Raw genomic sequence first — 14190 nt, 5'->3', positions numbered from 1 at the left:
AGATTCACCTACTGTAAGTGGGAACTCGAATGCAAAATTCTCCGCATTTCAAGCAGAAAATTAATTTCGTCCTCACAATTGAACCAAAGAGCGGTCTTGCTCCGCACCGAACAATCATCCTTTGAACCGCAGCCGCAGGTTCAGACACTATGCAGGCACCTACGCGCATAAAGAAGCAGTCAGAAAAGAAGAGCAAAGTCACGGACAATCTTGAGAAAGACGAGGTTGAGCTGCGGCTTGAGAAGGCACTGTTTGGGGACGATGCAGGATTTCTTGAATCGTTGAAGAGACAAGACGTTACACATGACAGATCCTTGGTTCACCTCAAGGACGATGCAAGTGAAGACTCAGAAGTTGAGGATGGAGACGGAGGGCTGAGCGATGTACCCGACGAGGATGTATGTGTCCAGCCTTCCAATTAACGCATTCCATTTCTAACAGTTGTCACAGCTCTTCTTCCTCGACAGCGGCACAGGTGCCTTGCCTGCAGCTGTGAAGCGAGAACTCGAACAGACTGCGCCCTCGCAAATAAACGTTGAACGGAAGCAAGCATGGTATGACAGCGACGACGACCGCATCACAGTTTCTCTTGCTTCAAACACTCGCTTACGCAAATTACGTGATACCGGAGACGATGATATAGTCAGTGGAAGAGAGTATATTGAACGCTTACGGAGGCAATATGAAAGACTTCACCCCACACCAGAATGGGTCACGTACGCGAGAAAGCGGAGGCGATTGTCGCAAGATGCGGAAGAGCAGAACGACGACTCGGACTCTGACGTCTCATTGGCTGACGAGGATGGCGAGGGTTTGCTTTCTGCGAAACCACTCGCGGACCTGCTTCGCACTGCCGGCTCGCTGACTCGAGCGGGTGTAAGCCCGGGAGCCTCAAAGGGAAAGCGAAAGCTTAGACCTGAAGTCCTCGACATTCAACGCACCAAGGATGTCGCTGCGGCCGGCCCATCCTCGATTGACAGTCTCCAATTCCACCCATGCTACCCTCTACTTCTTTCCTCCGGACCAAGCTCAACCATCACCCTGTACCATATATCGCCGCATCCGCCAAACCCGAATCCGATTCTCAGCTCACTTCACATCAAAGGCACGCCGATCCACACCGCAGAATTCTGCCGTCCGACGGCCGATACCTCATCCCACCAAAACAGCAACAATGAAGAAGACCGCAACGACCAGACACGGATCTTCTTCTCTTCCCGCCGACGCTACTTCCACACCTGGTCACTCTCGACAGGACAGATCCAAAAGGTCACGCGCGCCATGTACGGCACAACCCGACACTCTCAGCGAACGATGGAACAGTTCAAACTGTCGCCCTGTGGGCGATGGATGGGACTTATCTCATCAGCGAAAAAGGGCGGCGGCGCGATCAACGTGCTCTCTACCGCAACTATGCAATGGCAGTGCTCATGTCGGGTGGATTCACGCGGCGGCGTCGCGGACTTTGCATGGTGGCGCGACGGCAACGGGTTTGCAGCGGTTGGGAAGAACGGCGAGGTCAGCGAATACGATATCACGCAGCGGAGAGTGGTTCGGCGGTGGATAGACGACGGCGCCGTCGGCACGACCATCATCGCCTTGGGCGGCGAAATCGGCACCCACGATGTTTCCTTCCTCGGCGGCAGCCGTTGGGTCGCCCTCGGCTCGAGCAGCGGTGTCGTCAACCTCTACGACCGGCGCAGCTGGATCGAGACTGAGAAACTCCTACCTGGCGCCACCACTGTAACTGACCACCGGCCCGAACCACTCCGCTCCTTCGATCAGCTGACAACACCAACTTCACACCTGGAGTTCTCGCCCGATGGGCAGATGCTCGTGATGGCGTCGCGGTGGAAGAAGAACGCGCTGCGGCTGGTGCATCTGCCCACCGCGACACTGTACCGCAACTGGCCCACCGACAAGACGCCACTCGGCCGCATCTCCTCGCTCGCCTTGTCCCCCGACGGTGGCTACCTCGCGGTCGCGAACGAGCAGGGGAAAATTCGGCTGTGGGAGATTAGGGAGTAAAGTCGGCGGGGGTGGAGAGATGCATAGACTAGAATGGGGATGGCAGGGAAGGGACAGCTTTTCTGTCTCTCGGGTAAGTACACGAGAGAAAGGACGCAGAATGAAGATTTGTGATTTGTGAAGCTTCCGATTCTTGATTTTGGATCCAGCCAGGCGGAGTAGTTGGACCAACACAGACAGATACTCTGGAACAATTGGGCGTGCCATCAGCTTGAACACACTCGTGCTCGCCCATACTCTACTAGATCACCCGCCTAGCAAGATGCGATCCAGACATTTGTGCGTTTCGCAGCCGACAGGTCGTGGCAATGAGCTTGACCACAACAGATCCGCTACTTGGCTTGACAATATATGCTTCCTATCCTATCAGCCTTCCCAGACAGCTTCGATCGAAGAGTTCTTAACATTTCTTCAAAATATCAAGCGCTTTTACACCGACGGTATTGCCCTCCTTAATACGCTTGATAGTGAGAGCGGCAATCAGGGCAGCGCCGACGCCACTTCCGTCCTCGGCACTCAAAAGTGTGACGGGGTCTTTCTTGCCGCGAGGCCAATCCAGGATCTCACGGAGGGCCTGGGCGCCGCGCTGCTTGAAGTGAGGGTACTTGTTGAAGACGCTGCCGTCTGCGCCGACATGGCAGGACTCGATATTCTTCTTCTTGACGATCGCTGCAACGCCGCACGCGGAGAGGCGGGCTGCCCGGGTGCCGATCAATTCTGCCAGGCGACGCATGAGTTCCAATTCGGGCTTCGTCGCTGTGATTTGCAGTTTCTCCTCCAGCATGTCGTGTGTTTCTTGCAAGTTCTCGAAGGGGTCTTCTTCGATGAAGGACAGGAAAGATGCATCTAATGTGTAGGGTTTCTTGAGTTTCGAGATATTCTGGCCCTCGAACAGGATGTTCTTGTTCTCGTGTAGGTCGACGACTACGAGCCGGAAAATCTCGCCGAGGTAGAGCCCTGCGATCATTTTCTCGAATGCTTGTTGGCCGGGTCGTGGTGAGTCCTCGTCGATGATGGTGTCATATTTGGTGATGGGGAGGACCTTGTGCTCGTTATCGAAGGCTCCATATTCGCAATTGATGGCCATGGGTGTGTCATCTGGGAGGTTCAAGTGCTTCAATTTAGGTATCGAGCCGCAGTTTTCCATATACGCAGCGTTACACCCGGTGCCGAAGATGCAGCCAATTTTCATGGACTGGTCGGTGTATGCGGACGCAATCAGAGTGCCAGTTGTGTCATTGATGAGGGCGGCGAGTTTGATTGGGAGTTTCTGAGTAATTCTCAGCATGATGAGCAAGACAACAACACAACAGAACCACATACCCTGGCCTCGAGAGCTGCTTGAAATTGGGGAACAACATCTTCCCCTTCAACGCCAGAGATATCAAAGCCTTTGGTCCATCTCTGGAGAACGCCATGGTCAATGGCATCTTGGGTAGCAGGATAGGAGAAGGTGAAACCAAGCGGGAGATCTGTCAGATCTTCATCCTCGTGGTGATATTCGATAAACTGTTGCAGGCAATCTGCAATGTATTCCCACAGTTCATCGGCCGTGCCAGTCTTTAGTTCTTCCGGCAAACGATACTTGCTCTGAATGATATCAAACTCGCCTTTCTCTTCCGTCAAAGTGATCTCACACACTCTCAAGTTTGTACCACCCATGTCTAAAGCTAGGAAGGTTCCCTGCTCATCTCCATCTGGAAAGCTCATGACCCAGGTGGGGTTCATGGGGATATTTTGCCCATCTTTCTCCAAGCCAGCCGTCAGCTCGTTCACGAAGTGGTCGGTGATCTGCTTGAGTTTAGCAGCATCAACGGTGAAGATGTTCTCGAGGTTGGCAATTTCTTCCAGCAAGTTCTTGGGCACATCGGCCATAGACCCTTGGTATTGTCAGGTCCCATGTTCTCGGAGAGAGAGAATGCAGGGAAATTGAGGAGTGACTGACCCTTGCGGGAAGGCTTTCGTCTTGGTCCTAAGCCCACCATTTTGCCTGACGATGCTCTCTACGGGCTCAAGATGCTTGTTCCAGAGGAAATGTTGAATAGTCCAACCCACCGATAGCTAAGGTGGCTCTTGGGTGCTCTCTTCGAAAATTGAAGGGGGGAGAGGATAACAGTTGCAAACTACAGCTTCCGAACCTTTAGCCGGGGCGTGAGAGCAGAGGATAGAATAGAACGAGCTGAAAGTAAACCAAACAAAGTCCAATCGAGTAGAACACGGAGGGTTTGTAAATGTTGATACGTCGGCTGGTGCTTTTTGGCGGGGCAAGGGCAGCAAGGGGTGGGATGCAGGGACAAAAGAGGCAACACACCAAGAACGGAGGAGGGGTACCGAAGACTTAGTGGGCGCTAATCATCAACCACGAGCTGAATGACGTTTCCCAGCCCCACATTGGTTACTAAGATCAAGTTAGCTGGCACTATGTTCCGTTTAGGAGCATCATGCCGACTACTAATTAATTAGGATATTCAGCCGAGGAGAGTTAGTCGGTGCTAGCGGCCGCACCCAAAGGCTGTGGAAACCCAACGTCACGCCTTGGAGAAACTACGCAGCTTGAAGAAGGAAAGCAGCCATGACAATCTTTCTTTGGTTTAGTGGCTATGTATTCAACCATGAGATAAATTCCCAAGCTCGCAGCCTCCAGACATTGACGTATGTGTCATCTACCACAGGAGCAAACTTTGTCATGGCTCGTGACCAGCTTCGTCTCAACCCTGTAGATGCTACTGACAAAGCATAGCTGGCTGACTCACGTCCCCATTCTCCGACCCTTGGCATCTGCCCCTTGTGACGAGTATCTATGTGCCCTCTGTGTCTGCATTCAACCTTCAGTCTTCTGCTATATTCACTCAAGGGCGAGATGTCGTTCGCTTTTCATAATCTTGCTGATGGTCCCTTGCCAAGGCGATCACAAGATCGGAGGCCGCCTCAAAGATGCAGTATTAGTCAATCTCAATCACCTCCATTTCATCTGTTGGTGGCTGGCTACGATTGTTGGTAGAGCCTGCCACACTCCATCTGTTCGGTCCGGTCGCTGGGTCGACTGCCTGCGGTGCACGGGCGAGGTTGACCAGGGCCTCGAAGATGATTGCTCGGAGCGGGCGGTCACCAGTCGTGAGGAATCTTTGGAAAAATTGATTTTTGGCAACAAACTTGTCGTAGCCATGAGTAGTAAGCTCGTAGGCTGTCTGGTCTGCCAAATAGATAACCATTGGAACAGCACGATAGCTTAGATCATCTCCAAACCGGTTGATGAACCAGACAAGATCGTCGAAATTCAGATCAAAATCTTGGTGATAAATCCGAAAGTTTTCGACAATGGCGTCCTGCAATCCGTCGATACTGTACTGCAAGGCCAAGGCGTACGCACGTAGAAGGGTTTTGCACTGTCCCCTATTCCCAGGAACACCTGGTGGTTGGTTGTAGAGCCACTTGACGATCACCTCGAAAGCTGCTGGCTCGAAAACGTGGTTGACAAGATGGTAGTCTTCGAGGGTAGAGTTACTAGCTGCATTGATGGGTGATCTCTGTTCGGCGTTGACCGTTGAGGAGCGTGAGCTTGAGCGTGAACGCCCTGGTTCCTGCTTTAACTCTGTTGGTGGAGTCCCCATTCCCAAGGTAGCACTCGCACGACCGAGCTGTAGTCGATGTTCTTTCTCGGCAGCCGTCGGTGGGTGTCCATGAACTTCAAAGAATCCGGTCTTAGCTAGTGTGGTCGGATGGACGTGAAATGGCGTGCGGTCTTGGCCAACAAGAATGAGTAGCGTTTGCTGTGAGAAAATACCGGGCTTTGGGGCTCTCACTCGGGGAGAACTGAAAGTGGACATGGTGTGATCGTGGTGATGAGGAGAGGGGGGGGTAGAGGAAGGTCAAAGTCGGGTGAAGGTCTCGAAGTGTTAGATGATAAAGATCTAGGTGGGAGTTAGATCGGCCGCTCTCGATGGTGATGTTGATATGACAAGCTTACCATGTACTTCAAGGGGATAACTCTTGACGATTGATAGAGAATTGGTGGATTGTCGAGGCGATGATTTAGCTGGCAGCAATGAGGAGCCAAGATACGGCGAAGGAGAAAGAGGGTCGAGGATATGAATGAGCTCTCACTCGGTTGCTTATTGATGGGAGACAGGAATCTGATCAAAGGGGATTAAAGTGAGGGTTTGTCGTGCCGTTCTTCTTTCAAGTGAGGGAAAACGTGTACGAGACTAGTGCCTGCCTTTGTAGTGCCTTTGTCTGTAGTGAGTGATTCAGAAGGAGACTGTGAATCTGAAGTGATTTGGGCACTGTTGTTTTTCTCCAATTCACTTCTGATTCTTTCATTAGCCTCATTTGATAACTTCAGTGAAGCATCAATGTCCTTGGCCAACTTCTCAACCTCCTCATCCAATTTCTCTTGTCGAGTTTTTGGAGGTGTCGGTTGCTTCTTCTTTTCATCCTTGTTCGGGTCGGTGGACTCCCAGAGTTGTTCCAACTCCTCTCGCCAGCCTAGAGCATCAGCAAACTTGCGGACTCCTTCGTCACAGTCGCCTAGCAGCAGTACATCATCCGGTCGTGAACCAAAACTCCCAACCCTCTCTAGGTTGATGAGTACTCGAGGCGTTTCCTCTCTGACAAAAGACGGCAAGCTAGCGAATGGTTGGACAGTCAAGCTTGTGCCCATCACAATGGCGAGGTCCGCGCGGGCTGGTAAGCCTCGCTTTCGATGAAATGCTTCTGGAAGAGCCTCGCCAAAGAATACAATATCAGGTTTGACCAAACCGTTGCAAGTCTTCCTACCACAGTGCGGAACCTCCTTCTTCATCACCATTTCCTTCATCTTGTCGTCTGGGTACTCGGTATGGCAGTCAATGCATCGCTGCGTTGCGAACGAACCATGCGCTTCGACTATCTTGTCTCCTGGTACGCCCGCTTCTCGTTCTAAGCAATCTATGTTTTGTGTGAAGAGCTGAAGTAGCCTTCCTTTCTTGTGAAGGAGACTAATAAATGAATGTGTCACTGTCGGACGGTATTTCCCGGGAAATAATTCATGGGCGAGAGCATAAAAGGGCAGAGGATTTGTTCGGAAATATGATATGTCAAAGACAGCCTCCGCATATGGCAGATTCAAGCGGGCTAGGTTGGCATACAAGCCTGTTTCTGGAGATCGGAAGTCGGGAATACCTGCAGAGGTGCTAATGCCTGCACCGGTCTATCTTCTGTCAGCTGATTGACTCGGTCTTTGGATATCTGATCTCACCATGACCACGATATTCTTTATGTCCCTCTCTTCAATATATTTGGCAACGGCTTCTATATTTCGAGCACGTAATGTTGCTGGAAGCACAGCCTCATCCACTGGGGTTGATGATTCATTGCCCATATTGAGACTCCCGCGACTCACGCGCAGATCTGAGTGGCGGTGTCGTCGGCGGCGACCTATGATTGCGACGAGGACTGGAACGCCTCGAGGATTGGCTGGTCTGGTGCAATGCTACTCTACACACTGTACATGCGTGAAGACCATGCGCGGGCTACGTGGAGGTAGAGCAATCGAGAACGACTCAATATCAGTAGCTAAGCTTCTCTAGGTAGGGTAGTGGTGAGGCTGCGGCGGTGAGGGGCCTTCAATAATTGTGGTATCAATTCATTGCCCCACGTCGCGTCACGTTTCACGTGATTTTGTTGCGTCTCTGCCTCGCGCGGCTCACCGAACATCATACGGTAGTCCATAGCGCAGCCATACGTCGCCTATTTCCCTGACGACACAAGCATGTCCATTCCACACGGGGAAGATGTCTCGTGTCATTAAATGGTTCAGGCTAGGTAGTGCTTTTGAATCCCGGCTCGGTGTTTGATGATATTTTAAGCCCACCATGACTTCTAATGGGCACATCTTCTCAGAAGCCGAATCAGACTCAATCAGCATCTACAATGCAAAATCGGTTTCTGAGATTCGTGCGGCCCTTGCCGAGCTGCACCAAAAGGAGGCCACGGTAACCACTCAACTTGATGCCTTAATCAGTGCTCAAAAGGAACTCCAACGAGAATTGGGACACCTTGATCTTTTTCGTGCAAATGCTACGTCCCAAGCGTCGAAACTTCGGGCAGTAAGCAATGGCATGCTGTCAGATGCTGCCGCCAATGCCAAACGAATTTCGAATTCTGTGAAACGACTGGACCTGGAACAAGAACGGGTCAAAGCAACGCTAACAGTCGTCGAACAAGTTGGTGAGCTGAAAGCTTGCGTGCTTGGTGTCTCAGGCTCAATGGGGGCCGCTCAAGACTGGGAGACGGCTGCAAGCTATCTCAGTCGAGCCTCAAAAATCCCTAGGGAGGTCGTCGACGGCCCTTTTGCGGCTAGAGTTGTTCCTACGGCAGAAGTACCCGATGCCCCTGCCGTCACTCTCGAAGCAGCATCGGAATCCTTGTGCAGTCTATTTCTGAGAGAGTTCGACAAAGCAGTCAAGGACAGCGACGGTGCTAGAATCACTCGTTTCTTCAAATTATTCCCTCTCATCAGCCGATCAGACGTAGGGCTCGATGTCTATGGGCGTTATGTCTGTCAGGGTGTGGCAAGCCGCGCCAGAGCAAACCTCAACGCCGGTACCGGCGGAAATCAAAGCAAAGATGGGTTCTTCTATGCCAATGCTTTGACAAAGCTGTTCGAGCACATTGCACAAATCATAGACGGCCACGGCAGCCTTGTTGAGCACCATTACGGTCCAGGGAGAATGGCAAGAGTTATCGAGCGGTTACAAGTCGAAGCCGATATGCAAGGAGGGATCATCCTTGACACGTGGGCCGACGAACGAAGAATCGACCGGCAACTCACAGACATCAGGTCCTACGCTTTCATGTTCCTAGTCCAAAGTTTCATGCCTGCACAACGAGGAGCCACTAGTATACCGCGTTCAAATTCACCAGCACCAGGACGAGCAAGCGAAGATGAGTCTGTTGACATGAAACAGGTAGACGCCCTTTTGAACGAAATGGCATCAATGCTTGGAAAATGGTCGCTGTACACACGATTCGTCGCCAACAAGTGCCAGAATCCCTCCGGCAGCGAAAACCATAGTCCAGATATACCACAATTCCTGATCAACTCGAGCCTGATGAAAAAGATCCAAGACAGGGTCCTCACACCATTCAACACTATGACGACCTTCTTCTTCCGACGCTCCGTGGAAAAGGCTTTTCAACTCGACGAACAACCACCAGATCTCTCGCTTAACCCACACAAACCCCTCAACTCCAATCCTCCACATGTCACCTCCGCGATCGAGGACATCATGTATATCGTCAACAAGATCCTGCAGCAGTCTCTAGCTACTTCTCAGAAGGCCGTTGTCTCCAGCGTCATTCCGACGCTCGGCCGCGTGCTGGGCTCCGACTTCATCGGCATGGAACAGCGCAAGATGCGGGACGAAAGCTACCCCAAAGCAGCCATCCCAGGTCAGCTACCACCAGAGTCGATGATTGTCTCGTTCCTCGTACTCATCAACAATCTCGATGTCGCTAAGGACTACATTGACCAGATCGTGCGCGCCCGCACCCAACCGACCGCAGGATCACCTCACCAGCTCCTTGATGACCTTTTCCCGGTTCCCGCCGACGCCGAATCCGTCCATCTGACGCTAACCTCCCTCTCCAGCTCATTCAGCGAGAAGTCCAGCGAACTGATATCAGACGGCGTGAACGTGGTGTTTCATAACGTGATGAAACCACGGCTGCGGCCGATCCTGATGGACGCATTCCGCGACACGGACTACAACCTGAGCAAGGAGCAACTAGCAGATCTAGCACACGAGCTGGAAGCAGGTGGCGGCGCGCCCATGGGCGGTGACGACGACAGCTTCTTCTCGGACGAGGTGCGCATGCGGTTCCAGCTCGGGTGGGATGCGCTGACCAAGCCGATTGGCCGCATCATGACGGAGCGCACCTTCGACACCCTGTTGACCGTCGTCATCACGTACCTGAGCAAGATGATCGAGAAGCGCCTGTGGACTTACCATGGCAGAGTCAACGAGATCGGCGCCTCGCGCCTCGAGCACGACGTCAATGAAATTATCAAGGTCGTTGTCAAGGGCCAGAAGTACTCCTTCCGTGAAGCTTTCCTACGGTGCAGTCAGATTTGCATGATCATGAACATGGACGATGACGAGTGGGAGGAGACTCTGGAGTCTGGGGGTGAGGTCGCGGACAAGTTGAAGCCGGATGAGAGGGTGAGGGCGAGGAATATGGTCAAGGAAAGTACCTCGTAGTCAGAACGAAACAGAATCACAGGCGCGTTTCAAAGCGAGGCTTTCATTTTTCGATTTGGTATTGGTTGGTCATTTTCCTCGTGCCATTGTGTGAAATTTAGCACAAAGCACACCTTCTCAAATGCGCCGGCTCCGGCCATCGTGGATGATGGATATGGCTAAAAAACAGGTTTCCGCTAGGGTTAAGTGGTAAAGCAGCTGGATCTCTTTTTTTTCCGATTCCGGCATCAGCTTTTCCATTTCACTTTTGCCAACCCCCATTTACCACCCCAGGTCATTTCTCTCATCTACAACTAATCTTCCCGTTTATGCCCTAGACATGACACCCCAAGCACGGATCTTGTTGTCGGTATAACCAGAGAACAAAGTTTGACCGTCAGCGCTCCAGACCAAGCTGACAGCATACGGCTCTTGAGACTTCTTGCCCTTCTCGACATAGTCAGGTTTAAGCTCATCAACCTTGCTCTTCTTTTCAAGGTCAAAGATGGTGATGGAGGAGGATGTAGCAGCGCAGAGCCAGTATCGGTTGGGGGAGAAGACAAGGGCGTGGATCTCATCTCCGGCTTGGAGGGAGTACAGGTGCTTCGACTCGTTGAGATCCCAGAGCATGGTGGTACCGTCCTTACCACCAGATGCACAGAGAGAACCATCGGGGGAGATGGTGACAGTGTTGATGTATCCGGTGTGGCCGATGTGGTCGGTTTGGATGCGGCAGGAGGCAAGTTCCCAGACCTGTGGAAAGTCACCATGTCAGCACTTTTGAGCACGAATACTAACGAAGGGATTTCCGGGTGATTGTTCAATGACTGTGCCTCAGTTCATTGGTGAATGGTTGTCTCATAGCCTGATGGCTCTGAAGTAGCAAATACGTAAAAGTGAATAGCATCTTGGGCAAAGCAGGTGTAAATGCCCAGGCTTCTTACCTTGACTAGCTTATCCCAGCCAGCGCTGACAATCACTGGGTTTTGAGGGTTGGGAGAGAAGCGAACGCAGGAAACCCAATCGGTGTGGCCTTTGTCGGTGATGGTGAATTTGCAGTCTCCGAGAGTGTTCCACAGCTTGATTGTTCGATCACGAGAGCCAGAGACGATCTGTCTGTTGTCTGCAGAGAAAGAAACGGAGAGGACGTCGTTGGTGTGGCCGACAAAGGTACGGGTGGTGTTACCAGTGGAAAGCTCCCACAATCGAAGAGTCTTGTCCCAGGATGAGGAGAGGGCATAGGCGCCATCCGAGGAGATAACGCAGTCGGAGACAATGTGCGAGTGGCCGTGCAGAGATCTTTTAGGGTATCCGTAGGCAGCTTCGTCGCGGGTCAAGTTCCAGATGATCAGACTCTTATCTCTGGAACCAGACAACAACATATTAGGGCTAAAAAGTGAGGATCAGTTAGCGAAAGTTGCGACCGGAAATGAATTGGAATTTCGGGCTCAAGAACTGACTTCTCCAAGCTGGTAGCGAGACTGGTGACCCAGCCGCTGTGGCCTTCAAGGGTACCACGTTGAATTAGCTGTTCAGCCATGGTGACTTGAGGATCCGGTATAGGTGAGGGTTGAAGTTGGTGGTGGTTGACTCGACGTGCTTCAACTTTCGCAGTTCGCCAGTCCGGATAATGTGTGGGCAGGAAATTCAGATGCCAAGAGTTATGCAAGGGTCGTCCACGCCAAGCGGAAATTGGTGGCGTCAGACGAAACCTTCAAGCAATAATTGTGCGAGAGGCAGTCGTCAGACTAAACTGTATCTTAGTCTCTCATTTTGCCTTCACTTATGTAATTCGATCGAGGAAAGTACCCAGTACCGAGCTTGAAAGGATCATCTCCTCTATACTGCTCATACTACACGTTCCTAAAGGGCACTCTGACACTCTGGAAAGCGATGGCCTCCGACATTCAGTCTGTGACATAAGGTTTGGCCTCTTTGGGCTTCCTAATTCCCTATCTAACTTCAGGGAATGTACACGCAATATACAGACGCTGCTCCAGTGAGATAGCGCCTGAGACTACCTAGAGAACTTTCCAGACCAGGAATCACGAAAAGGTGATCAAAGATTTTGCTTGCAAGACATTCGCCGAAGGAGAGACCTGTGTTCCAGTATCTCGCACTACACCCCTAATACGAGCTTAGCGGTCTACCAATACTCCCATTACCATAATGGCCCAGGTTACTTCGACCCCGAATGGCTTGTGGTTTGCCGTTAGCCTCTAGCTTGATTAGGTAAGCGTCCCAGTTTTCTACTTTTCTAAGCAGAAGGAATGACAGGTGGTCGTGTTCGTCACCGACTCTCAATCAATTCAAAGAGCGAAAGAGCAAATTGCTGGCATCTTTGTGCGCCAGATTTACAAGTTACACCTCCACAACGAGTTCGGGATTTTCTCGCCTTCAGATGAAACAGAACCATTGCCGGGAGAACTGTACATAAATTCTGGAAGTGGTTCACTGGCAGTATTGAGGGCGAAGATCATTTGTGCAGGATGATTACAGAGAGGTCTAAGATCATCCTCTTCTGACCAGAATACCGCCTTGCGCCAGAGGAACCTTATCCTGCTGACCTTGAAGACGTCTGTACAGTCTATATAAATTTATGAACGCAAGGGCTTCAAAGTATGGAGGAGAGCCAGAGAAGAAGTTCGTTATAGGTGAATTTCCAGGAGGCAATCTAGCAACCTGCGTTGCACCAAAGTATTCTTCGCATCATGGACTCAGACCCAAAGGACTGATTACCGCTTGTATAGCGTCATGCGACCCTCAAGTGGTCCCCGCGGAGTATAAGATCAGACATGCTTCAGAACTATACTCGGATTCACTAATAATTGGAAATTCTATTCTACGCTAAGCAAGGGGCAAGAGTCACGCAGTGCATGAAATGATATTAGAGATGACTTATAGTGAAATTAGATTAGTGCAATGCACAATAACCCGAAGACCCCTTGTCCTTACCCCTACTGTACATGGGTATCAAAATACTGCTAAAAGCTTACATTACAGCATACACCAAGGACCCTACCATTCAGGGGAGTATTTCCTTCGACGAAGAATGTAAGAAGCAAGAAGTCGATATCGAGCTAGTGGAATAGCTAGGGTGGCCACATTTCTGCTGGATGCTATCCATGCTCCCCAAATCTGCAGAACTTTTGGGCGTTTGGTGCGCCAAATTGTGGGCCATGATTGCGATCTGAGAATACTTTCATAATACTCGAGCTAATTGAAGCAAGGTGTGACAGAAAGTTCAAAGTTTATATAATTTTATTTTTACAAGAGTGGTGAATGTTGTGCACCGTTTTCTGGGCACTAATTAACCCTACTTTAGAGACATGTACCACCCGCGATTATCAAAAGGTCCAGTACAGCGCTATTGGCCCTAAAGAACTATGATTCCGGCCTCATAGTTAATATGTGCTAGTTGACCACCAGGCGTCGGTCAGAATTTAGCATGGGGTTGCTTTACCAAGCCCGGCCGATGATACTGTAGAGGGTGGGTTTTCCAGTAAGTTCTGCTGTCCCAATAACCACATGGCACAAACTAGGGCCTTGCGCATACTCTTTGAAATTGACGACCTCTTTACTGAGCTTTATTTCGTTCCTCACCAGAGTGCTCTTTGGCTCCCTCTGATGGCGGAGCTGGAACAAGCGGAGGTCAGGCAGTGTACAGGATGATCGACCCTGATGGCAGAACGAAAACCGCCAATGCAGTTGCAGGTCATGCAATCATTGTCACAGGAATAGGAAGCGCCAATGCCTGGGCCGGGCAAACACCCGTGGTATACCAGTTTGGGCAGCGGATAGCAAGGCCATGGGTTCCGGTATAGGTGTTTACTATTTCCAGAACAGGTAGTTATGGTGCTTGAGCGAGGTCTACCGAAGTTCGGAAGGCGATATTGGCTCCGGTGCAGCCAGATGAAAATACTGCTGGCAGTCAACCCGAGCG

The 14190-nt window shown here is 51.2% G+C and overlaps 6 protein-coding genes across 6 annotated transcripts; 2 read left to right on the top strand and 4 right to left on the bottom strand.

Annotated features, from left to right (window-relative positions):
* Positions 1-149: 149 nt before the first annotated feature.
* A1O9_09606 (uncharacterized protein) lies at positions 150-2028 on the top strand (the record flags this gene model as incomplete). The annotated part of the gene is made up of 3 exons (XM_013401575.1): positions 150-398; positions 451-1135; positions 1184-2028. 3 exons carry the CDS (start codon positions 150-152, stop codon positions 2026-2028), a joined length of 1779 nt encoding a protein of 592 aa, XP_013257029.1.
* A 400-nt stretch (positions 2029-2428) lies between these two features.
* A1O9_09605 (hexokinase) lies at positions 2429-4013 on the bottom strand (the record flags this gene model as incomplete). The annotated part of the gene is made up of 3 exons (XM_013401574.1): positions 2429-3298; positions 3352-3908; positions 3974-4013. The coding sequence occupies 3 exons, from the start codon at positions 4011-4013 to the stop codon at positions 2429-2431; spliced, it is 1467 nt and encodes a 488-aa protein (XP_013257028.1).
* Positions 4014-4970: 957 nt separating this feature from the next.
* Positions 4971-5855, bottom strand: A1O9_09604 (uncharacterized protein; the record flags this gene model as incomplete). Its single annotated transcript, XM_013401573.1, has 1 exon — positions 4971-5855. The coding sequence occupies one exon, from the start codon at positions 5853-5855 to the stop codon at positions 4971-4973; it is 885 nt and encodes a 294-aa protein (XP_013257027.1).
* A 320-nt stretch (positions 5856-6175) lies between these two features.
* On the bottom strand, positions 6176-7387 carry A1O9_09603 (NAD-dependent histone deacetylase SIR2; the record flags this gene model as incomplete). The annotated part of the gene is made up of 2 exons (XM_013401572.1): positions 6176-7216; positions 7265-7387. The coding sequence occupies 2 exons, from the start codon at positions 7385-7387 to the stop codon at positions 6176-6178; spliced, it is 1164 nt and encodes a 387-aa protein (XP_013257026.1).
* A 493-nt stretch (positions 7388-7880) lies between these two features.
* A1O9_09602 (uncharacterized protein) lies at positions 7881-10268 on the top strand (the record flags this gene model as incomplete). The annotated part of the gene is made up of 1 exon (XM_013401571.1): positions 7881-10268. One exon carries the CDS (start codon positions 7881-7883, stop codon positions 10266-10268), a length of 2388 nt encoding a protein of 795 aa, XP_013257025.1.
* A 306-nt stretch (positions 10269-10574) lies between these two features.
* Positions 10575-11787, bottom strand: A1O9_09601 (guanine nucleotide-binding protein subunit beta-like protein; the record flags this gene model as incomplete). The annotated part of the gene is made up of 3 exons (XM_013401570.1): positions 10575-11000; positions 11192-11636; positions 11708-11787. 3 exons carry the CDS (start codon positions 11785-11787, stop codon positions 10575-10577), a joined length of 951 nt encoding a protein of 316 aa, XP_013257024.1.
* Between the last annotated feature and the right edge of the window lie 2403 nt (positions 11788-14190).

Source organism: Exophiala aquamarina (genome assembly GCF_000709125.1).
Source record: "Exophiala aquamarina CBS 119918 chromosome Unknown aczIA-supercont1.10, whole genome shotgun sequence".
In the NCBI taxonomy this organism is placed as follows: domain Eukaryota; kingdom Fungi; phylum Ascomycota; class Eurotiomycetes; order Chaetothyriales; family Herpotrichiellaceae; genus Exophiala; species Exophiala aquamarina.
The sequence above is the reverse complement of the archived record's forward strand: the minus strand, read 5'-3'. Positions and strand labels throughout refer to the sequence as shown.